General features: G+C 42.9%; 1 protein-coding gene and 2 pseudogenes across 1 annotated transcript in view; 1 reads left to right on the top strand and 2 right to left on the bottom strand.

Moving 5' to 3' along the window:
* The window catches only part of LOC109476791 (C-type mannose receptor 2-like), a 21,592-nt gene extending 15,800 nt beyond the window's left edge, over positions 1-5,792 (bottom strand). Inside the window, exons 1-4 of the mRNA XM_019777811.1 lie at positions 5,611-5,792; positions 2,900-3,045; positions 2,539-2,737; positions 1,887-2,294 (exon numbers count right to left, since the gene is read on the bottom strand). Of these exons, the coding sequence (XP_019633370.1) occupies positions 1,887-2,294; positions 2,539-2,737; positions 2,900-3,045; positions 5,611-5,692 (835 nt within the window). The 5' untranslated portion in view covers positions 5,693-5,792. The remainder of the gene's footprint in view (positions 1-1,886; positions 2,295-2,538; positions 2,738-2,899; positions 3,046-5,610) is intronic.
* A 4,216-nt stretch (positions 5,793-10,008) lies between these two features.
* LOC109476790 lies at positions 10,009-12,840 on the top strand (annotated as a pseudogene).
* Positions 12,841-13,613: 773 nt separating this feature from the next.
* On the bottom strand, positions 13,614-20,307 carry LOC109476722 (annotated as a pseudogene).
* Positions 20,308-24,562: the final 4,255 nt, after the last annotated feature.

The following is a 24,562-nucleotide window of genomic DNA, read 5'->3' as shown; positions in this document are numbered from 1 at the left end:
CATTGGATGTCTGTACATTGTATCGTAATAATTACCAATAATTTAAAAAGTATTAATATATGAATGTTCCATTGGCACAACGACTACTTCTACCACAGAATTGCCAAATTGAATCCTAAAACTTTCCTCCAAATATTCAGGACAATTTATATATGAATGTTGTCTTTTTTCCATCAAGCAAACATGATATGACTCTTCCATCAAAATTCCATGTGCCTTGTCTAAATAAGTAATCGTAAGTAATAAAATTCCGTATGTTCTTTTGGCACAGCGTCTAATTCTACAGACCTACATTTCTTCAGACTTGCTCAAGTTCTTGTCTCCCAAAGTTCACTCAATTATAGTGTTACCAATTTTTAGCATGTAAACTTGATATGATTCTGACACTAAAAGAACATTGTGTGTCTGTACATTGTATCGTAATAGGTAACATTAAAAATAAAAGTAAGAAAAAGCAACAAAATACGAATGTTCTACTGGCACAGCTTAGGACACAATCACAACTATCCTCCAAATTTTCAGGAAAACTTACATCTGAATTTTGGCTTTTTTCATCAATAAACTTAATATGATTCTGCTAACAGAGGGACATTGTTTGCCTTGTCTATAAAATTAATAATAAGTAATAAAACTAGGCATGTTCTATTGGCACAGCGTCTACTTCTGTAACGGAAGCACCATTTCTTAAAATTTGTTCGAGTTGTTTTCTTCCAAACTTCACTCAAGTGTTGCTAATTTATTACCAAGTAAACTTGTGATTCTGCCACCAGATGGTATCTTTGCGTGCACATTGTATTTTAATAAGCGACAATAGTAATAAGGTAATAAAACCAACAAAATATGAATATTTTGTTGGCTCAGCGTCTACTCCTATGATAAAATCGCTATTTCTAAACTGGCTATCCTCCAAATATTTAGTCCCTCCATCTGAATGTTGTCATTTTTTCATCAAGATAACTTGGTATGATTCTGCCACCAGAAGGACATTTTGTGCCTGTAAATTGTAAGCAATAAAAATCAATAAAATATGAATATTCTACTGGCACAGCGTCTACTTCTATCACATAATCACCATTCCTAAGCTGACTACCTTCCAAATATTCAGGAAAACTTACATTTGAATGTTTACCTCATTTTCATCAAGTAAACTTGATATAATTGTGCCATCAGAAGGATATTGTGTGCCTTGATTAAATGAATAAAAAGTAATAAACCTATGCATGTTATATTTGCACACCATGTACGTCTGTGACAGAACCGCTATTTCTTTAGACTTGTTCAAGTTGTTGTCTCCGAAATTCATTTAATTCGAGTGTTCCCGATTTTGCTACCAGAAGGACATTGCATGCCTGTACATTGTATCGCAATAAGTTACAATAATAACAAAAGTAATCAAAGCAATAAAACATAAAATTTCTATTGGCACAGCGTCTACTTCTACCAAGGAATCACCATTCCTAAAATTATCCTCCGAATATTCAGAGAAACTTACATCTGAATGTTTCCCCAATTTTCATCAAATAAACTTCATAATATTCTGCCATCAGAAGGACATTGTGTGCCTTGTCTAAATAAGTGATAATAAGTAATAAAACTATGCTTGCTTTAATTGCAAAAATGTGAGAAATGGGGTACTTTGTCGGTATTACTGCGAATGGTTGGAGAGCCGTTGTTCAGTAGTGGTGAGAGTCCAGCCTGTCGCCTATGGGCGTTCTGAAAAACCAATCAGATGTTATCAGGGATGAGACAGGATTTATTTAGTTCAGACATGGTTTGTGACAAGAGTAATAGTGGTCTAATGTCTTATTCTGACGGGTACTTACTTAAGTTGTGCCAATTTTACTGCATGTAATGGTTTCAGGGAATAGTAAAGATGCAATAAGTACCTGGAGCAACTTGGCATATGAAGTCATTCGACGAGTGGCAGTCTTGGTCGTTCCACGTGTCTTTCAGGCATGTGACTGCGTATGCGTGGTAAATGACGCAATCTTGGATGCCCTTAAAGTTTTCCGGTTGTCCCGGTTCCCAGGAGTTGTACGACCCAAGTGCAGAACCGTCCACCCACTCAAACTTTCCCTCTATGCGCCGATCGTGAAGACCGATCCAGAAGAAATTACGGCTGCTCACGGACTTGTACAGGGAGACGAGGAAGACGCTGGTCTCAGCGTCTCGGGGCATGGCGAGGGTGCCACCGTCTTCGCCACAGGCCTCCTCCGCTCCATTGAAGTACCTAGGTGTGTTGAAGGCCTTGTAGCAGATTGCACGCCACATTGTGTAACCTTCAGGACAAGTATCTGGAAAACATGTTTTGTATCAGCAACAGGCCATGGATGGGCCATATTAAAAATCATGACACACATATCATTAATCAACAATAAATTGTATTCGACATTGAAAATATTCACTATGACAGGTTTAAATGATGCGCCCCCCACACAAACATTATGTAAAGGTGTCCCGCAGTTTTTTTACCTGCTTTTATCTAATGATGTAAGAGTAAAGTAAATAACCAACAGAACAGCTGAATAACCAATTTACTTAAAGTCCTCCCTTGAATACGTTGCTCCAAGGCGGTGGTTCGGCTTCGCTCCCTGTCCAGGTCGCGCTTCAAGGCATCGACAGTGGTGGAGAGTTGTCGCATGCCGTCTTGGTCGCGTTTCAAGGCGTCAACAGTGATGAAAAGTTTTTGCATGTTGTCTTGGTCGCGCGTCACAGTTGTCAACAATTGTGATATTTCCTACAAATGTATTTACGTACGTCAGAATACTGAATGTAAGAAGCAAACTTTCCAAAAACTGCAGCAAATTCTTTAACCTCTTGTACCTCCTAAAAGTATATTATAATTAATGAGAATCAGAAAAATAGCTGGACAACAGGCTATACTTTACAAGATTGTAACCTGTTTATTGCTGAACGTCAGAGGGGCGAGTCCCACGACGCCCAGGCTGAGCAGCACGGCGATGCCGGCGGCCAGGCAGCTGCGGCGGGCGCGGAGGAAGCTACAGACACCACGGCGGCCGCTCGCTCCACCCGGATACGCGCCGTCTGGTCGAAAAACATACTTCGCTCAGGTTATGGTTTACGTCAACATTTACGCATAGTGATGCTCAGTTTAAAAAATTTTCACATGTCATGAGTATGAAATACGCCAAATTTATCAGTAGCAAAAATAACATTATCATATTGACTGTGGAAATAAGAGCCTAATTTAAGGATGAAGGAAAAGGGAGAAACTAAAACGTTTTACCTGGTATGGTGGCGTGTGTGACGTCGTTTGTGTTTTCATCGTTGTTCGCACGTGCCCGGCATTCGGTCTGGGGTTGGTGCAAGGGTGGATGGTCTGGACAAAAAATACGATGTAATGTAGTCATTTGTAAAAACGGTTGAGCCTTTAACATACAAAACGAACAACATAGGGGCTATAAACGATTTACCTAAAACAAAGCAAAAATAAAGTTTTAGAAACCGGCCGGCCGGGCCCCGGTTTGGAAATGTGACGTCAGTATTATAAGGTGAAGAAATAGGTCTTCTGGCCTGCTTGCTTATAGTGGTTTCTTTCGTGCTTAAAAATGCTTTGGTACATTATGAAAATGTGGAGTACTTTTGATAAACTAAAACTACGCGATTGGTATCACAGACAAATCAAGGTAACTACTTAAAAGAAACAATCCGCTTTCGAAGCCTCGGTCACAACCCGCCGATCATGCCTTTTGTCCGTACGTTTTATTGGGAGGCCACGTCTGCTACGTTTTTCTGAAAACGTGGGGAAGGAGTGGCTTCGACGCACGTCACTCGCACGGTTGCGCAAGGTGCAAGAGTGTGGTCTGCACGCCACGTCTGGCCGTGAGCGGTTGCGTACATCGTTCGTTGCGCAAGTGGTAAGTGAGTTGTACGTGCTTACAACGCACAATCTCTGTGCGATTGCAACTTTACCGTAAGGCCACACCAATTTAATTTCTTGTTTAACGGATTTTTCTAGAAAAATAATGGAGCGGGCGGGCGAAAAAAAATGAAAATAGAAACAGGCGTAGGCATCGTATTATGGCCCAAAATGGTACGATAAGAGCCATGGAGTCAACACATCAGGCTGGTTCAAAATTTAAACAATGAATTTTGAACTTTTAATGATACCACTGCATTAAAAGATCGAATGACTGTAACAAGTAGTAAGAAAAGGACTGTTTTCGACTGTTCAGGGCAAAAAAATGAAAGAAATTAAATTGGTGTGGCCTAAAAAAATGAAAGAAATTAAATTGGTGTGGCCTAAGGAGGCCGTACTCACACGTGCTTCTTACGTACGGTACGTAGCATACGGACATACTCGCACGCACGGGTGGTGGATCAGCAGACCGCACGCGGAAAAAGTATTACATGCACTTAAAGTTCTACGGCGTGTCTGCGTGCTCCCAAATCCGTAGGATTCCATATGGAGGTGGTCCTCACCACGCACGGATCCCCTACGTTTGCCCCCGTTTTTTTCACGTAGACAGCACACAGATGCACGTATGGCGGGTTGTGACCTAGGCTTTAGTAAGGTTACAATCACAAAGCAATGAAAAAACAGGATGCAAAAAAAAAAGAAACGTTTTACCTGGTACGGAGGCGTACGTGGCGTCGTGTGTGTTTTCATCGTCGTTGCCACGTGCCTTGTAATCAGTCTGGGATTGGTCGATGGGTGGGTCGTCTGGGAAAATAAAAACAAAAACAAAAAGAAATGATGTCGGACGGAGTCGGCTGAAAATTTGGCATATCCCAATTTACTCAGTTTTGCCTAAATGTTCGACCCTTTTGTCGTAATGAAGTATACCAACACAGAGCACTTTTCATCTAAAATGCTTTTAGTGCATTACGAAACTGTGGAAATATCTTGACAAACTTTTTTAGAACATTCTCAACGAAAACCTACCCAAGTACGCGAATAGTACTACGGACCAATCACGGTAACTACTTAAAAGAATGACTTAGCTTTAGTAAGATTGCAATCACAAAGCAATAAAAAAACATGAAAGAAACTTAAAACGTTTTACCTGGTATGTTGGCGTACGTGACGTCGGGTGTGTTTTCATCGTCGTTCGCTCGTGCCTGGTAATCAGTCTGGGGCTGGTCTATTGGTGAGTCGGCTGGGCGAAAAAATAACAAAGATATAAAAAAGTCATTTGTGAAAAATATTGGGCATTGAACATACAGAACAAGATAGGGAATATGAATTAAACGATTTACCTGAACTAAAGGCGTACATAGGGTTGAACATTTTCGCAGCGGCGTTCGCAAGTGATCGCCAATACGACAGTGGCCGCTGCATACGCGTGGCGCCTAAAAATAAAAAAAAAACAGCTGAAATTTAAATGCAGCCATCCGTGGATAATTTGAGGCGTTTAATACAAGGTAGAAAATGCAAATATGAAATAAAGACCGTAATCAGTTTACCTGCATTGGAGGTGTACATAGGGTTCGGTATTTTGGCAGCGGTGTCCGCACGTGATCGCAGTGACTGAGGCTGCTGCATGGGTGTGGCACCTGAGACAAGTGAAGAAAATTTAGTCAGTCACCTGCGGAAAATTGGCACCAGCAAAAGCCAAAGGGAAATGATCAGCTCTGTACATGTTTTACCTGCATTGGAGGCGTACATAGGGTTGGGTATTCTTGCAGCGGCGTCCGCACTTGATAGCCAATAAGACTCAGGCCGCTGCATGTTTGTGGCACCTAAGATAAATAAAGAAAAAAAAATTCTTACAGGAAGATACGGCGTTTCTCTTCACCTAATCGTCAAATAATTAGGACTGACCAAGAATAGTTTTAAAAAAATTATGAAATAGAAGGAATAAAAATACCAAAATGCTAGACAGCAATTCGATGCATGGCAAATAAAATGATTGAAATTCTTTCTTTTTTCCCTCAAACATCTGAAACAAAAGGTTTACCAAATTTTATATGATAACCAAATTGTACATGCTTACTAGTGTCACCAGCCTGAGACTGTTGCTCCTCTTCCGACATGACGACACTTAAGGTTTCTGGACAGCAAAAAAAAAACACGTCCTGCTCCTGGCAAGGCGATTGTCGACTCACGTAGAGTCCTAGACCAAGGACATTATACAGACGTTCTTGCCTAGCTATAGACAAAAGGTAATCTGAACCCAGATCCCATAATCTGAGATTAGAGATGATTGAAGCCTCTCAGTAAAAGAATGACATCAAAACTTTACTTTAAGACCACAGCCAGGTCGGATGTGGAATATTGAAAATGGCATGCAGTGTACATTGTCAAATGCATGCTGAAAGTTCCCCTAAATTTTAGGCAATTAGTAAATTTTACATGCACACATTGATAAAATTATCTATGAAGCCCAACGCGTAAAAATTTTCAAAAGGAAACGATATGTAAGAGATGAAAACGTCAACATTCCTTTGTTTAATAGGAACAAACGTATCTTTCAAAGTTTTACATCAAGAAACAAAAGATGCAAGTACCGAAACAGACGTGAACACGTTGTCAGTTATTGCTAGACATTTGCGAAAAGATGAGTGATAAAACCCGTCTTAACATGTTTAAAAAAATTGTTTAGAAATCATAATCATCTATTCCACCTTATACTACCATCTTCTTGCCACCAGTTTGTTTACCCAAAATGTAATATTTAAAATTACCGCTACTTGCTTTTTTGTCCGTTTCTTTACGCCCACAATAATTGTCTGGCTGTTAAGCTGCCGGAAGATCATGGGGATTACTTTATCAGAAGGAGTCCGTTCTTTGTACGTCGTGTGATAAAGATGAAAACAATTATTTCAGATGGAAGTCGTGGAGACACGTATTTCTCTCCGTATCATTCAAATCTGATTTTGTCAGTAAGACAGATGACATTCGTAAGCATGTTATTGTTTAGGGATGTTCATAATCTAATTGTCACTAGATCTAGCATATCTATTGGTGGGATCGAGTGGCGTAGCTGTAGCGTCTTCGGCTAGGAACCAAGAGGTCCTGGGTTCGAACCCCCATCTTGTCACAGATCGTGGGCCCTTGGGAAAGGCGCTTTACGCGACTTTCTTACTTCACTAACAGGAAAATGAGTACCTAGCTTCGTCCATCGGATAGGACGTTAAATGATGGTCCCACGCACTTCAAAGAACCCACCATACGTATCGTAAAGAGTAGGGGACTGTCCCGGTGTGTACCGCTACTTGCTTTTTTGTCCGTTTCTTTACGCCCACAATAATGGTCTGGCTGCTAAGCTGCCAGAAGATCACGTGGATTACTTTATCAGAAGGAGTCCGCTCTTTAGATCTTGTAAGGTATATGAAAAGACATCCTTTTTTTAAAATTTAGATGGGGGTCTTGAAGACACTTATTTCTCCCCATATCATTCAGAGCTGATTCTGTCAGTAAGACAGATGGTACTCGTACGTATGACAGTGTTTAGAGACTTTCATAATCGACGTCGCGACCATATCAATTTTGCTTTATCAATGTTGCACACGCACGTGACAATGACACGACAGGAACCTCTATCGTCCCACGCAAACCATTGAAAAAACAGCTTATTTTTCCGCTCACATGCATACAAACATGCTTAACAAAAAACTTTAGAATTATTCTTAATAGTAATTTTTGCTAGTATATTTAATCTTTATTTAAGAATATTTTCTGTAGATAATGACTCACCCCAAGGTGTAAATAGTGTGATAAGGCCTTGTCAGTTGCTATAACACATAATAAAACCACCGAGTGAGCGTAGCTACATTGACAATGCCTTATCACACTATATATACCTCGGGGTGGGCCATTAGCAGTTAAATATCCTACCTGTCTGTCGATCCATATTTTGAACATCTTACCGTCTTACCGGTCCCTTGCCCGGGGGTGGTCGTGGGGGCACCTAGTGGCTTAGCACACTGCCTTCCTCCATTCCTCTCTGTCATGAGCCAGCGCTTGGGCACTGGCAAGGGGCGAGCCGGTCAACTCCTTGACCTTGACGTCCCATTTCTTCCTTTGCCTCCCTCTCGTTCTTTTCCCTGGTACTGTAGGGAAGGTACGTTTTGGTCTGTCATGAGTTTGTTAAAAATAACACCCAATACACACCCAAATGTCAGTTACAGTTTGTTCTATCTATTGACATCAAAAACCATCTACTGTATCAAAAGTTCCAACAGACGCGTGCACTACTATTCCGGACGACAAGCATAACATGAAATTGTCATTGTTCCAGGAGAAGTATCCTCAATACACTAAAGACAAATACTATCAAATTAAAGAGTATAAAAAAGTATGAAAGATAGTATGCAAACGACGTGTCAAGAAAAATCAAAGTAGGTGTTGGACATACAATTGGAAGGCATGTGGGGAAGGAATCTGGGCCAAAATGTAGAACATACACTTGAAAGGCATGTGGGGAAATAATGTGGGCAAGAATGTAGGACATACACTTGAAGGGCATGTGGGGAAAGAATGTGGGCATGATAGTGGGTCTGAGAAGAGAGTTCACTTTGGCTTGGTTTGAGACAGTCATCACAGGGATCGAGGTACATCTTGGCGGCCCGAGTTCAGGGATTACTAGCCTGGTAACCAGTCTCAGCGGGTAAGCTTAGAGGTGTTTTCTGACCCCACACAGTGGCCGGTCTGTTTCACCACTATAAGGACTAGTTTTCAGTTCTGTGTCTCATGAAGAAACATTAAACTACATATGATACCTATAGAAAATGTATACAACCAATTCTGTAAAAATGTTCTTAGTGTTTTTATATTATTTAGAAATAGCAGCAATGTCGCCTGTAGAGCAGACAGGGTAGGTAGATTTCCGTTAGATACAGATATTTGTATATATGCTTGGTCCAAATGGGCACAACCTCACACTCCCTTCAAATGGATGCTCTCCTCGTACAGTTACAGCAAAGCCTTCCAACAAATACCCGTAGACGAACTTTACGGCAACGTGTTAAAGACATACCGGTATTAGATCACAATGGATACTCCTTTTTGTGGCATTCTGATAACTCACATTGTGACCCTGAACACGTTGGGAAAATGCTGAGGAGCTGGAGACTTACAGGATCTTACAGATATAAAGTCAAACGTGTACATGTCTTCTAAAGTCACAATAGAGAGGTCAAACCCTTCAGACATAGTTTTAGACATAGCTATCATTTTAGACAACTACCCTTCATTATGTAGATTTTTAGTTATTTTATATACTGTTCTTTAATGTTCTTTTATGTTACTTTGTAACTGGCAATTAGCCTCCGGCTCCGGGCATGAACAGGGATGTGAATCAGTATGTGTCTGCTCAGTTGTGAATCTGTACAATTTCCACAATGTGCCAGGGTTTTCCTGGAATTACACTACGTAGGAATGTGGGCATAGATGTGTATCAGCAAAATCCCAGAGATGCGAGACATTCCTGTGGACATTCCATTCCTGTGGACAACATGCCAGTACAATTCCTAGAATTCTTGGAAACTGCACACAATACTGTACCATTAGGCTCCCCCCTGAGACGTCGCCAAAAACACGTACTGTACAATGTATGAATATATCAAGTGTCTGAAGCTGTAGCTATTGCTGCTACACCATCTTGTGTGTTGCGGAAAAATAATTCCAAAACTTGGTAAGTCCCGAATCAGTCCGGTTAATTAGTCCGGTTAAATATGAAGGAAAAAATAGAAGCTCGTTGCTTCTACGTTTGACAAGTTAAGGAAACCCAGAAAAATTGCGGGACATCAAGGCTTCGATGCAGCTCCCATGTCCCTGTTCTGGACTCTCAACTTTCTAAATGACGCTGAAAATGTGATCGAATTTCATGTAACAAGGGCAAAGTTCGTAGAGGTCAAAGGCCCTGTTTTCCCAGCATGCACCAAGTCCCAAGGGCGTTTAAACAAACTGGTTAGACGGCTACGCCTACCTGTCTGGCCTGGCTATGTGCATATAGACCAGTAACTGACCCTTTACACTCCCTCCAGACTTAAGTTTCGGCATGAATTCCTTAGACCTTGTCCGGAGTCTGTGTCTACGTGCTTTGTTTGCACTTAAGTTACATGAAATTTGATCACCTGCTCAGCGTCATTGGATAGGAGTGAAGGGCAGTGACATGGAAATCGCGTCGAAGCGTCGCTGTTCCGCCATTATATATATTATATATGTACTAGTTTTCCTGGGTTTGATCTCCATACAGTCCTGTACCTCAGAGAACGTTCTGCTGTACCTCCCCCAAGAGGCAAAAGCCACTGGACGGCTCTAGCCCGAATCGGCCGTGCTTTGCCTTTGGTGGGCAGAGGCCATATCGTCACCGTGGTTGTTTCGGAGGACATTGTGCAAAAACGACGAACGGAGCGGCCTGACTTTCAGTTTGAGGCATTCTAAGACCAGGGAACCGAAGCAAGGCTCGAAGAAAAGGAAGGCGCTCTTTCTCTGGCTAGGCAACGGTCTCGCTATGAGCAAGGTGAAATATTAGTCGCTATGTTCGGAGAGATTTCAAACTCCTGCGCCCTTCTTCTGGGGGACAATGGCTTGCTTGCCCACCTGAGGGCATCCCAGTACAGTGTTGTTATCTCCAACCCCCTCTCTCCTTGTGGTGCTATCCTTTCAGCTCATCTAGACTTCCGGGTTCCCCACATTGCTGTTATGCGTGTGGATCCTTACTGTCTTGACGAAAAAACTACAGGTGTGCCTCTGCCTTTGTCGTACGTGCCATCTCTACTTTCTGACTTTACTGATGATATGACCTTTACACAGCGACTTCAGAACGCGATCGTGTATACTATTGTGCCTATGCTAGCACGCTGGGGTGCGAGTAGCCTCTATAACGACCTGGTCCGTACGTATGTCGGCGAGAAAGAAACGATTCAGAGCGTCACGTCACGTACAGACTTGTGGCTTTATCAAACCGACAATGTGCTGGACTTTCCTCGACCCATCATGCCCAACATGGTTCAAGTTGGGGGACTGAATGTCCGTGAGGCCGCCCCACTGACTAAGATGAGTTGAAAAGCTAGGCAGGTTGCAGCTATTTAGTTTACAGGCTCGTTTAGGCCAATATGAAAGAAAGGCTCGCCCCTATATGTATGTGTGTGTGTGTGTGTAATGGTGCATGTCTGTGTCAGTTGACAGTGTTAAGTAACAAGGCCAGGGATGTTTGCGTTTGTTTGTTTGTTTGTGTGTGTGTGTGTGTGTGTGTGTGTGTGTGTATGTATGTATGTATGTGTGTGTGTGTGTGTGTGTGTGTGTGTAATGGTGTATGTCTGTGTCAGTTGATAGTGTTCAGTACAAAGGCCAGGGATGTGTGTATGTGTACTTAGTTACCTTTCTGCTAATGTTGAAGAGATTCTCGATGATAAAAGTTGGTTGATATCGATTGACATTCAAGAAAACTCACACTTTGTGGTGAATCGTTTTACAGGACATGGAAACGTTTGTCCAGAGCTCCGGGGACGATGGAGTGATTGTCGTCAGTTTTGGGTCGGTACTCAAAACAATGCCAGAAGATAAGAGAGAAATCTTTGCGGCGGCCTTCGCCCGACTCCGGCAGAAGGTGTTGTGGCGTTACGTGGGAGAGAAGCCGGCCGGGCTGGGCGACAACACCAAGCTGCTGGAGTGGCTGCCTCAGAACGACCTACTGGGTAAGATTGTCATTTATAAGGCAGACAAAATATGGGGAAATAAAAATAATGAAGCGATAACGAGAGTACAACTGCAGTGATATAGGACATACTTTGGATCACCTAAACATCACTATTTTAAGTTAGAAGTGCATCAGTCCTGTCCTGTGTCTGTAATATTTTTCAATCTGACATTCCGATCTTTATTATACATTTTCCATGAGCAGATGATTTGCTAATACTGACATACTGCGTTTGTTGCAGCCCACCCAAAGACCAGAGTCTTCGTAACACACGCCGGGTCGAACGGGGTGTACGAGGCCCTGCACCACGGCGTGCCCATGGTCTGTCTGCCGCTGTTCGGGGACCAGCCCAGTAACGCCGCCCGGGTGGTGGCCAGGGGGCTGGGGGCGACGCTGGACTTCAGCACGGTCACCGCCGACCAGCTGTACCAGGCCATTCTACATGTTCTCACCAACAACAGGTACCGCTGATGTCGATTGGGTTTGCCTGGATGTCAGACCCATGGCAAGCTAGGCCCAGAGTTACTTAGCCAGCGTGCCTATTACCTAACTAAGGGGGGGGGGGTTGTGGCATAATTTTCCTTGGGAGCATGTTGGCCCTGGAGCCGAGGAACTGGTCTGTTTAGGCCCTGAAAACAGCCTGGAAGTCAGGCTATTATTGGGCATACCACTGGCGTACAGGATGTGGTGTGCATCAATACTTGTCGTCAATGTGGTTCAGAACCTAAAGACTTTGAGTTCAAATTTGATTCCTGCATAATTGTGCGTTTGAGCTGATATACCATAGAAAAGAGAGTCTACTGCCATACTTAATGTTGTTTCATTTAGAAAGAGATTTGGTCCTTTTCAAAAGGACCAAGTCTCTCTCTAATTTCTACCCTTCGCAGCTACCGTGAGACGGCAGCCCGCCTGTCCCGTCTGCACCGTGACCAGCCCCAGTCACCCATGGAGCGGGCCGTCTGGTGGATAGAACACGTCATCAAACATGGCGGACTGCCCCATCTCCGCGCACGCGCCGTGGAGCTGCCGTGGTACCAGTTCTACCTGCTGGACGTGGCTGTATTCCTGCTGTCCGTCTGTTCAGCTGTCCTGGGGGCCGTGTGGTGCGGATGTTCGCTCGTCTGTAGGAAGTATTGCCCTAAAGGTGGCGGCAAGCTTAAGTCTCAGTAGAGACATGCATACCTCTGGTATTATGCAAATTACGCTTGGGGAAGAGATTGAACGAAGTTCATAATAAGTATTGATCAACTTGTGCAGACTATATGTTAATCAAGCTGCAATATAACTTTGTTTTATGTGTAGCACAAGTAATTGTGAGATATTACGTCAAAGCTGTGCACTTCAGCCCGAAGGCTGCCTTCATGCTTTTGTTCCCTCTGTTCAAAAATAAAGAATAATCAACTACTACTACTACTACTACTACTACTACTACTACTACTACTACTACTACTACTTCATAAAATACGAACGCTTCTGAACGTAACGGGTATCACACGACAAATAAAGACGTAGTGACTTATTATATAGCGGGTGACTACAGATCGACATTAACGAGGTGGAGACAGCTTGCTTTTAACTTAGTGGCCCAGTGTATGCATCTATATACAGTTTTATACGTGTGGTCATAGGTTTTTAACCAGTCAGCCAACATTTGTGAGCAAATGCAGATATTACCTTCTTCATCCTGACTAAGAAACACTATTATATCAGTAATAAAGTAAATACCAACAAAGACAGGACAAGAAACATATGGCTTTCTGCACTACTTTACTAGACTTTTGAAAGTATTCAATTTTTCAGAATTTCACCAAAGACTACAAATATCTAGTATCCTCCAATGATTTCTAAAGTTCTTAGTATTGCCGTTACTTTAAGCAATAGAAGTTACGTTGTATGGTGCACAAACGTTTGAACAATTAAGTTATATTATGAGACGATATGGCAAGACGGATTGGGCATGTGCCGCCATGTTTCCATAGTTGACTAATCTTGAGTGGCGATTAACTAGCAATAACTAGCGGCGGAGGGCATTTTCACATAATCCAATGTTAATCAGTAGTGTTGCAATGTTGGGATGTGCGGTGTTGTCCCCGTAGAGAACTTTCATCATATCCAACGACTGCTTGTAATACCTCATGGCTTTACTGTGATCACCGAGCATACTCCAACATCCCCCAATATTACTAAGTGACATAGCAATGTGGGGATGTACTGTGTTTTCCCCATAGATATCTTTCTCCATCTTCAGTGACAGCATCTGATACCTGATGGCTTTTCGTGTATCACCAAGGCAATACCAACAGTTCCCAATGTTCTTTAAAGATGAAGAAACATCAGGATGTGCCGTGTCGTCCCCATGGATAGCTTTCCTCATCTTTAGTGACTGCTCGTGATACCTGATAGCTTTTTTCTGATCTCCAAGTTCATTCCAACACGTCCCAATGTTATTAAGTGATGAAGCAATGTCGGGATGTGGCGTTGTTTCGCCATAGAGGGCTTTCCTCATCTTCAGTGACTGCTCGTAATACTTGATAGCTTTCCCCCGATCACCGAGTTTCTTCCAACATACCCCAATGTTGTATAATGATGAAGCAATGTCAGGATGTGGCGTTGTTTTGCCATAGATAGCTTTCATCATTTTCAGTGACTGTTCGTGATAACTGATAGCTTTCGTCTGATCGCCAATCTCAGTCCAACTGGTACCAATGTTAATTAGTGTTGAAGCAATGTTGGGATGTGGAGTTGTTTCGCCATAGATAGCTTTCCTCATCCTTAGTGACTGTTCGTAATAATTGATAGCTTTGCTCTGATCTCCAAGGTCGCTCCAACAGTTCCCAAGGTTGTTTAGTGAGTTAGCAATGTCGGGATGTGGCGTTGTTTTGCCATAGATAGCTTTTCATCATTTTCAGTGACTGTTCGTGATAACTGATAGCTTTCGTCTGATCGCCAATCTCAGTCCAACTGGTACCAATGTTAATTAGTGTTGAAGCAATGTTGGGATGTGGAGTTGTTTCGCCATAGATAGCTTTCCTCATCCTTAGTGACTGTTCGTAATAATTGATAGCTTTGCTCTGATCTCCAAGGTCGCTCCAACAGTTCCCAAGGTTGTTTAGTGAGTTAGCAATGTCGGGATGTGGCGTTGTTTTGCCATAGATAACTTCCGTCATCTTCAGTGACTGTCCGTAATAGCTGATAGCTTTCCTCTGATCACCGAGTTTATTCCAACATGCCCCAATGTTGTTTAGTGATAAAGCAACGTCAGGATGTGCTGCTGCTTCACCATAGATAGCTTTCATCATCTTTAATGACTGATCGTAATAATTGATTGCTTTTTTCTGATCACCAAGCTGACTCCAACATTTTCCAATGTTATTTAGTGATGAAGCAATGTCGGGATGTTCTGTTGTTTCCCCATAGATGACTTTCCTCATCTTAAGTGACTGCTTGTGATACCGGATCGCTTTCCCATGATTACCAAGGGCCCTCCAACAGTTTGCAATGTTATTTAAAGATGAAGCAATGACAGGATGTGCCGTTGTTCCACCATAGATATGTTTAATCATATTCAGTGACTGTTCGTAATACCTTATAGCTTTTAGATGGTCGCCGAGCTCATTCCAACATGCCCCAAGGTTGTTTAATGATGAAGCAATGTGTGGATGCTCTGTTGTTTCACCATGGATAGCTTTCGCCATCTTCAGTGACTGTTCGTGGTAACTGATAGCTTTCCTCTGATCACCAAGGTCACACCAACATTTACCAATGTTGTTTAGTGATGAAGCAATGTCGGAATGTGGCGTTGTTTCACCATCGGTAGCTTTTCTCATCTTCAGTGACTGTTCGTGATAACTGACGGCTTTCCTCTGATCGCCAAGGTCACTCCAACATGTCCCAATGTTTTGAAGTATTGAAGCAAATACGGGATGTATTTCTCCATAAATGGCATTTCCAACGCTAAGTGCCCGTTTGTAGAAGCTGATTCCTTTCTCAAAGTGACCGCGCTCTTGTAAGACGTTTCCTAACGCAGGAAGTATTTCAATCTGTTTTTCCTTGTCACTTCCCGCTTCTTCTAATGCTGCTTCAGGTGGAATATGGATGCATCGAGATGGAACAGCTCAAATGTTATTCGACCCCTTATTAGAGATGAGGTGTCAAAGATTGAAGTTGGGAATACCTTTGTCATTGGATTTCCTTTGTAATTGTATCCATAATGCATCTTTTCAATGGGATGGCGGTATAGTAGTATCTGAAAAGCATTTTTGAGTCTGGTATGAAGAAAACTGACTCAACGAAGGTGTCATCTACGTCATGTTTGTCCAGTTGGACTTTCATTTGCGTGAGAGGAGAAAGTTTGTCCTTCTGTCCTCCGTTCGCAATGTACGTTCTTAACCGTAGCTCCGCTGAGATGCTGATCAGTACAGTCAAGTGGTGGGCATCTTCGTCACTGATCCGCTGTGTCTTGTGCAATTCTTCTATCGTTCCCCACACACTGGGGATCGTGATACCATAGCAAATACTCAACACTTCAACGGCCACGCTGGGAAAACGGTAGATTTGTTTCTTGACATTCAACAGTTTCCCCGTTGGTTCAACATTTTCTATTTGCCGAATATCATCCTCAAATGAAACTGACAACCGTGACAGCACAGGGGAACGGTCTACACTTTTGCTGACTCTGTCCACATAATCATTCACCAACGACTTGTCTCCTGTTAAGTAGGCCACCCGTCTGAGGATGTCTGACAGGTGATAGCCTTCCGCCAGGGCGATGTGCAGATGCTGATATTCGGCCAACTCGGCAGGAGTCTGGATGAGACTAACTGGATCTTTCGTTTTGGTTCTGTCTCTTCCAAACGGAGTCTTAGAAGCCCATGGCATGAAGCCGTCGAAGGCGAAGCCGCGAGGTGTGACAGAGTCAAAGAACCAATCTTTCCCTGGATCTTCTGAGAGAAAGTCATTGAGTGACGGGATGGCCATGGCTGGGAGGATGGTTTCCCCAAGGTTTATGACTTTTAGGTGTAAATAGTGTGTGAGATATAGGAAGTACCTCCGTGTATCATCATCACCCTTCCCCTCCTCAGTCAGAATGGCGAACTCCAGGTCGGAGTACGGCGTCACCAGTTCTGTGGCCTGTGACCCCAACCCGATGAAAGCATACTTACAGGGAGGAGGTCCGAGTTTGGCGATGCATTCATCTGTCAGTACTTGGATAAACTCTCGTCTTCCACCTGTGATGCTCTTGAACAAGTTCTTGATTGCTTCAGCTCGTTTGATCTCTACCTCTCTCACGACAGGATCGTCTTCATCATACTGATAAGGGTTGTGTTCCTGATGAATTGTTTCGAGCTGAGATTTTGCACGGGCGCGCGAGTTGTCTAGTTCCTTTCTGTGATCTAACGCGCTGCTATACGGGCATGGTTCACAGTCAAGGTTACAGGTGTTTCTGAGAAACTGCTTTTCTGTTTCCTGCAATTTTGTTATCATGTTTTGTTTGTCTCCATCTGTTCTAGCCATAGAGGCGTTATACAGAGCTGCCGCCTGTGTGAATTTCCTACCTTCTCCTGTCCGCTTACCTCGCTCGACGTAGACGTCACCCAACCTGCACAGACAGTCGGCTTCTTTAGCCTTGTTGGGTTTACTACGATCTGTATGTAGAAAAAAGAAAGAAATGGAGAAATTATTGCGATGGATCAAACTGATACTTTCATGAATTATATTTTTGTTTTGGAGAGCCATACAAAAATAACACTACTGGGTCTTTAAAGTCCACTTGTCGCTTGTAAAATGTGATATCTATAGCCATGGAAATTGGAATTAATATTTCATGATAGAAGAAATTATTTTTGAAACTTTAGTGCGACTTTGAAATTTAGTCCTTTAAGAAGAAAATGGATGGAAAATGTATTACAGACCGTGAACAAGCTTCAAGGCGGCTACCAGGTTCTGCTCCGCTGCATCCAGGTCTTCATTTCTCAAGTCACGGTCTGCCGTCTGGATGTACCTGCGGAAGGATCTGAACAACGAGACGTTGTTGTGAAACAAACGTGTTTCACAAAGGTTAGCCGTCGAAAAAATTCGGCGTTGCCGTTACAAATCGCAAGGCACCCAGGCTACACAAAGGTTAGAACTGCAAAACAAAAGGAACTGTACATGTATGCCAAGCATCCGTTAGTATTGTTACATAAAATCTCTACAACGTTATACCGATGTTATGCACAGTAACATTTAATGACATGTGTAATACATTTCTTTCCATATTTACTAAGGCTGCCTAATTCATTGTTAACGTTAGTTTACCAAAACTTGATTTCATCTGGTTTAATATTATGCCACATTTCAATACAAAATATCAAATGTGGCCATATTCATGGGAACAATTCTTGTTACATTAGACAAGAAAATCCATGCACTAACATGTCGTCAGCAACTTGACCGCTGGTCTCGTCGCTAGAGGGCGCAGTTGAGAAGGCAGAGAAGTGGCCCTTTCGTCCTCTCACGCCGTGTTGCCGTTGCGTACGTGTTGCTCCCTGCAAGAGCCGATAGGAAGTAGTATAATATATGATGAACAGGTGGTCATGTAATCCGCAAATGAACTTCGAGCCATTGGTCGAAGGTATACGTATACGACCTGACATTAATTGTTAGGCAACCCTATATGTTGCTGTGATGGTTTGTCATGTCCCGTCAGTAGGACAAGCCCTTTGTAAGGCCATGTTGATTTGATTATATGGATGACATCCGCGCGCGCATGAATTTTCGGCCGTTTCAAAAAAAAAAAGTTTTCAACCATACAGTAAATCGTGCAAAACAGTTGCTAAATGAGCAAAAATATACCATGAGTTGCAAGGAAAACATTTAGAAACAAAAATGTAAAGAAATGAATTCGAAGAGTAGATTATTCCCATAACATATTCTGTGCCATTTGTTCAACCTACATGACCACGTAGATTTCATAGTGAAAGCAACTTTTTTTTGGCAAAACTTTTTTTTTTATTCGCACGCGCGCATCAGTTTTGGGGTTCCCAGAGGATGTCATCCATATAATCAAATCAACATGGCCTAATAGCCACTGGCTAGTTGGGCTGCCCTGGCCGTGCATGAGGGTGGAACAGCCAAATTGATAAACTAAAAATGAAAAATAAACGACCTGACATGACCGATGGAAGGTAAAAGCAAACGTTTTTCAGGCATTGGCTCCTGGATTAGTTTTTTTTTTAATTCCAACATGTTGTCACAAGACGCGGTGACGGCACCGTCAAGTTTTTTTCAACTTATATTATTGCCGCCACCAACGCAGGGGACAATACAATACTCATTTTCACCTGAGCGAAGTGAGGAAAGTCGTGTAAAGGGCCTTTCCCAAGGGCACAAGATCGGTGGCATGTCAGGACTCGAACCCGGGACCTCTTGGTTCTGAGTCGAGCACGCTGCCGCTACGCCACTCGACCCCACTAATTCTGGATTAGTTGTTTATATTTGGGCATGTTGTCAAGATGTACACATACCCACCGACAGAGGTACATGCATATTCACAACTTTTTGAACATTTTTTTCCAAATATTCAGTACAGACTCCGCGTATACTTTTGTTCGGGTAATTCAGCAAGAAAAAGTAGAACAAGGTAAAACAATTTGGTATCGCAGCGAAAGAGGCATTTGAGCTTGAACGACACGATAAGCCGTACGTTCGCCTCAGGGGATCTATGGAGATAAACAGACCGAGTTGAAACCCGGAAGTCCAGTCAGCACTGGCGAGTTCCGTCATGCTCAAGTCAACATACTAGTAGTTCACTCACCTTGTTTCTTGTTGTGGTGATGTCTTGCCTGATATTTGCGGTGTGCAGTAAGCGATGAACAATAATGCCCCGAAATGCATGACGGGATAAACAAACCTACTCGAAGCCCGGAAGTACATGTACACTCGCGAGTGGTGACTAGGTAAAATATAATTATCTCACCTTGTTTCTTGTTGTGGCGATGTCTTGCCTGATTTTTCCGGTGTGCAGTAAGCGGTGAACAATGACAACTGTTCCATGAACGTTGTGACACCGCGCCAGTGCCCTGTTGTACAGAGCAGTAGCTCTGGTCAAGTCTCTAGTGTCTCCAGTTTCTGTTCCTCTTTTCAGGTACACGTCACCCAGACTCTTAATCGCTTCTGTTTCTAACATGCTGTTGTCGTTTACTATCGCCTCTACCATCACCTTTGCGTATCCAACCAGCAAAGAGTCTGTGCTATCTCCGGTAGCCCGCCTCTTGTCCAGGATTTGGAACTTTACCGCCATCTTTGCAGGTGTAGTCGTCTCCTTGTCTTCAGTAGACTGTTCCCTACCCTGTGACGACAGCCCTTGTAAAAGCCTCTTTGTATAGTGGTAGCGGTGTTGTATACCATCTGCCTGTTCTTCATGGTAACACCGTACCATAGCAGCCAGATAAAGCGCCAAGGCGGTGTTGAACTTCCCCACGTCCTTCCCGAGTCTTCCCTTCTCCACGTTCACGTCGCCCAGAGTTTTGAGCAGCTCCACTTCCGCCATCCTGTCCGTGTCGGCCATGGCGTCCACCAGGGCACGGAGGTAGCCTGTCTCCGCACGGGCTAGTCCGTACCTCCTGCCCTTCTCGTCCGCCTCACGGAGTTTCTCACACACCCGCAACATGGCGACTTTCTGCTGCAAAAATGTCTCTAGAACCTGCTGTCGTCACGGGCTCCAGTTTCGCACCGTTTGCGTCAACATTACGTCATCTATCAGTTCAAAGGTCGAAAGTTCAATACAGTGTAATCTCCAAGCAGATACACTCGGACGATCAAATTGGCCACCCGAGGTACCACTTGACCCCCATGTATAGTGTATTGGCCAATTTGATACCGTATTGATCGATGAGCTCTTTATCGCACGTTCGTGCCCGAAGGCTAATTGCAAACAGAAATTGACAAGAACAAGAGTACAGAATGTAATTTTGCAGCCACCAAAATATCTGCTTGGAGATTGCAACCCACCACTGTACATCTTTGCAGATACTCAAGATAACCTGCGTACAGAAATATAGAAATATTCAATGTTCAAAATACGAATCCTAGTGAATTCGTTCAAAATACGAAGTATGCGAAATTATTTTGAAACAAACGCCCCTGCAGTACCAGAACTAGCTGCTAGGTCCAAAATCACGTCCCCTCTTCCCGAGTCTATTATCTATTTATTCTAATTGTAACCCGATCTTGTCCAGAGCACGAGATATCTTAACCAGACGTTTCTCTGCAGTACCATTATAAGCCGCTAGGGCGCCCAAAATCTAATAATTTCCAAGCCTTACCAAGACCCCACCCGCTTAGTCCTTACCGGACTATCTACGCTGGCTATACATAGGAAGAATAAATAATACTTGCCAGGGGAGTTTGGCCGCCTTTCGGTTTAGCTGGCCGCGCAGTGAGGGAAAGAATCAACCTTCCGCGGACTGACTCGCCTGGCCAATTTTACTCTCCTTTTTGCCAAATGCTACCATCCGTATCCCCATAGGAAGGCCTGGTGGTAATCTTCAAGCGGATCCTAGGGTGGCAAAAGACAGAAATATTGGCCAGGCAGTATCCATTTGCCAGGGAGGGTCCGTATATACATTATATACGCCACCCAATCTAATCCTGTCTTTTGCCACTGGAGATTAGCCAGGTGGAGGCTACCATCCGCTGGTATTCAAAAGTAATCGCGCTCCCCAAAACTAAACTCCTTGGCGAAGGTGAAAAAATAAAACGGTCGTGAAATGTGTGAAATGTACCGGTATGCATACTAGTCATACTACAACAGCATAATGGTATGCAAGAACTTTATCTTCATAGCTCTACAGTCTTCTCGAACAAAATCTCTTGAAAAACGTTTTACAAGCTTCCACAAGAACGTGAACTCCGCGGAGTAACCTGAAACACGAAACCGTCTCCACTTTGCAAATCGAATCCCACCTCCGGTCCGCGGAGCTCATTCCGCTAACCCCAGTACCTTCCGGACCGTGTCGTGGTTTGGAAGAAAGTCTCGAGGGTTTCTCGTCGTCTTTCTACGAGCCTTTTTCGGTTCACATCGTACGTCGGTATTTCACCCAACATACAACTCAGGTACGTACCAAGAGCTTGTCTACTCTACAGCTTATCGATGTGACGGGAGAATAACACGTACAGGTTTGTTTTACGCTCTCTGAGTCTCTCACTAGCTAGCAGCTAGCGACGTGTGTGCCGCTTGTGAGAAGTTCTATACTGATCGGAAAGTACCGACTTTTTGTTTTAGTGGGGCAGATAACTGAAATAATCTTTCAAATTGTGATACAAGCACCAAACTTGGTACAAATACTCATGAGACATTACTCTTTTGAAAAAGTACGCGGGCCACTTGATTTGACTTTTGGTGCCCCCTAGCGGTGCTTTTTGGTACTGCAGCTGACCTTCCGGGCTTTGTATCTCCTGTTTTAAACATTCTACAGTCATGATTTTTATGTGGTAGAAAGTTGTTGGAGTAAGGAACAAGTGACGTAAATTTGGTGTCCCTAGCAGCTTGCGTTGGACAATTTGCTCCAAGGAGAGGACTTTTTGGTCGGCTGCAGTACCAAAGAGCGCCCTTGGAGTAAATTGTCCACCGGCAAAAAACGGCCCTGCAGTTCCAACGCAAGCTGCCAGGGACCTCTTAAGGCATGTATACTTCATGATGTCGCTAATTTCATTGCCAGGAAAGGGTGTATTTATGTGACCGCTTCATTGCATTCTGTAAAATTCATCGACTCACATGCTTTGCATATTTACATTTATGTGTAAAACTTGACTTCAAATCTTGTTAATTTAAGTTAGGCCATGTTGATTTGATTATATGGATGACATCCTCCGGGAGCCCCAAAACTGATGCGCGCGTGCGAATAAAAAAAAAAGTTTTGCAAAAAAAAAGTTCTTTTCATTATGAAATGTACGTGGTCATGAGGGTTGAGCAAATGGCACAGAATATTGTTCGGCGAATAATCTAGTCTTCAAATTCATTTCTTTACAATTTCGTCTTTTTTCGTTTGATTTTGGCATTCTACGACATTGGTATAGTTTTTATTAATTTTTTGTAACTTATGGTATATTTTTGCTCATTTTGCAACTGTTTTGTACGATTTAAAGGTATGGTTGAAAACTTTTTTTTCTTTGGAAACGGCCGAAAATTCATGCGCGCGCGGATGTCATCCATATAATCAAATCAACATGGCCTTACTAGTAATCATAGCTGGCTAAAGCTGGCTTGGATTCATTTATGCTCTTTTCTCTCTTCATACCCACAGGTTAACTTCGCCATGTCCACCCTGAGATGTAGACTACAGCAGGAATTCACTGGCCAGCACGAAACCCAGTCGTGGAAGAATTGGGGTGTGCATTCATGTTTTTCACGCAAGAAAATTGAAAAACAAGCATTGAATGCAACAGCATCATGAAAGCAAAGAAAAATAATAAAAAAAGCAAGACTGACACAAACATACATGATAGAAAACACACAAGTGAATAAAATTCCTTACACAAAACATCACTATAACACTACATGTATCACACAGTAAAGTTATGAAAAAAACGACCAGCATCATATAGTTGAAACTAAAAACATATTTGAAGCACTATAAGCTTGAATACGTTGCCCCTTGTTCTTTCTTATGAGCAAGAAAATTTGTTCTCTCTTGATAGAAGAAAACATTGTTGAAATATCATTAATATTCTGTGCGCAAAAAGCCACATTTTGCCCGAAAAGGTGCCTTTTGCATGCATGGTAACATAGGCCTTTCCTGCTCGTCCCGATGACCACAAGGCCGGAGGCTATCTCAAAAGCAATTCCCTAGGGAATGCATTCGTGCAATTTTTGAAATTCTTTCAAAGCGATCGTAGTACTTACACAAATGCCTCCGCCCCTGAGGCGTCACCAACAACTTGCAAATAGGGCCATTTCGTGTTATTTCGATGTTGATCCCCCTAACCTCAAAATTCCTCCTTGATGGCATGCGAAAAATCGAAAGGGTAATGATCGTTACTCTACTGGGCACAGTCTCTGACCTACATTGCTCTGGCCAAAGAACGTCGGAATAAATTACTCGCTGCGATGACAGGTAAAATGCGAGAAAAGCCCACACTTGTGCTAAAACTGTCCGATCTTCGTGTTGGGGATTGAGATGGATGGTCAACACGTATACCGGCTTCATTCCCTGTATGGTCCTTGTATTGTCGTAGGTATCAACTATATAATGGGGGTCACACAGATCCATCAATGGAGGTCATCCACAAGGCTTTTGAGGAGAAAAAAGAGTGTATCCCAGTTTGAATCCATCATGATCGTAAGGCAATGTTGATTTGATTGTATGGATGGCATCCGGGCGCGCATGAATTTTCCGTTTCAAAACAAAAAAGCAAACAAACAAAACCATACTGTAAATGATATAAAGCAGCTGCAAAATGAGCAAAGGTATGCTGTAAATTGGTTACAAAAGTGTTAGAAAACGATACTAATGTCGTAGAATGAGAAAATCAATTCCAAAGGAAAAGAGAAGAGTCTGTTATATTCCATACCATATAATCTTTGTATTTGGTCGAGAAATTTGTTCAGCCTTCATGACCACGTAGATTTCATAATGAATTCAACTTTTTTTTTGTCATTTTCTTTTTCTTTTCGCACGCTCGCATCAGTTTTGGAGATTCAAGCGGATGCCATCCATATAATCAAATCAACATGGCCTGACAAGTATATCCGCAATCCGTCTGGTGAAGCTCCTCCAGTGGCAGTTTTCGAGTACAGCCCATTTTACAATACCTGATGTACCCAGAGAGTGTGTTAGTAGGGAGATTTGCAGCAATCCTGCTCACAACGATCAAAACGTAAAGCCTCTGTCTGACATAGCCGAATATGGCTTAGGCCATGTTGATTTGATTATAGGGATGACATCCTCCGGGAGCCCCAAAACTGATGCGCG

This window comes from Branchiostoma belcheri, unplaced genomic scaffold, assembly GCF_001625305.1.
Source record: "Branchiostoma belcheri isolate BF01 breed outbred unplaced genomic scaffold, Haploidv18h27 scaffold39, whole genome shotgun sequence".
In the NCBI taxonomy this organism is placed as follows: Eukaryota; Metazoa; Chordata; class Leptocardii; order Amphioxiformes; family Branchiostomatidae; genus Branchiostoma; species Branchiostoma belcheri.
The sequence above is the reverse complement of the archived record's forward strand: the minus strand, read 5'-3'. Positions and strand labels throughout refer to the sequence as shown.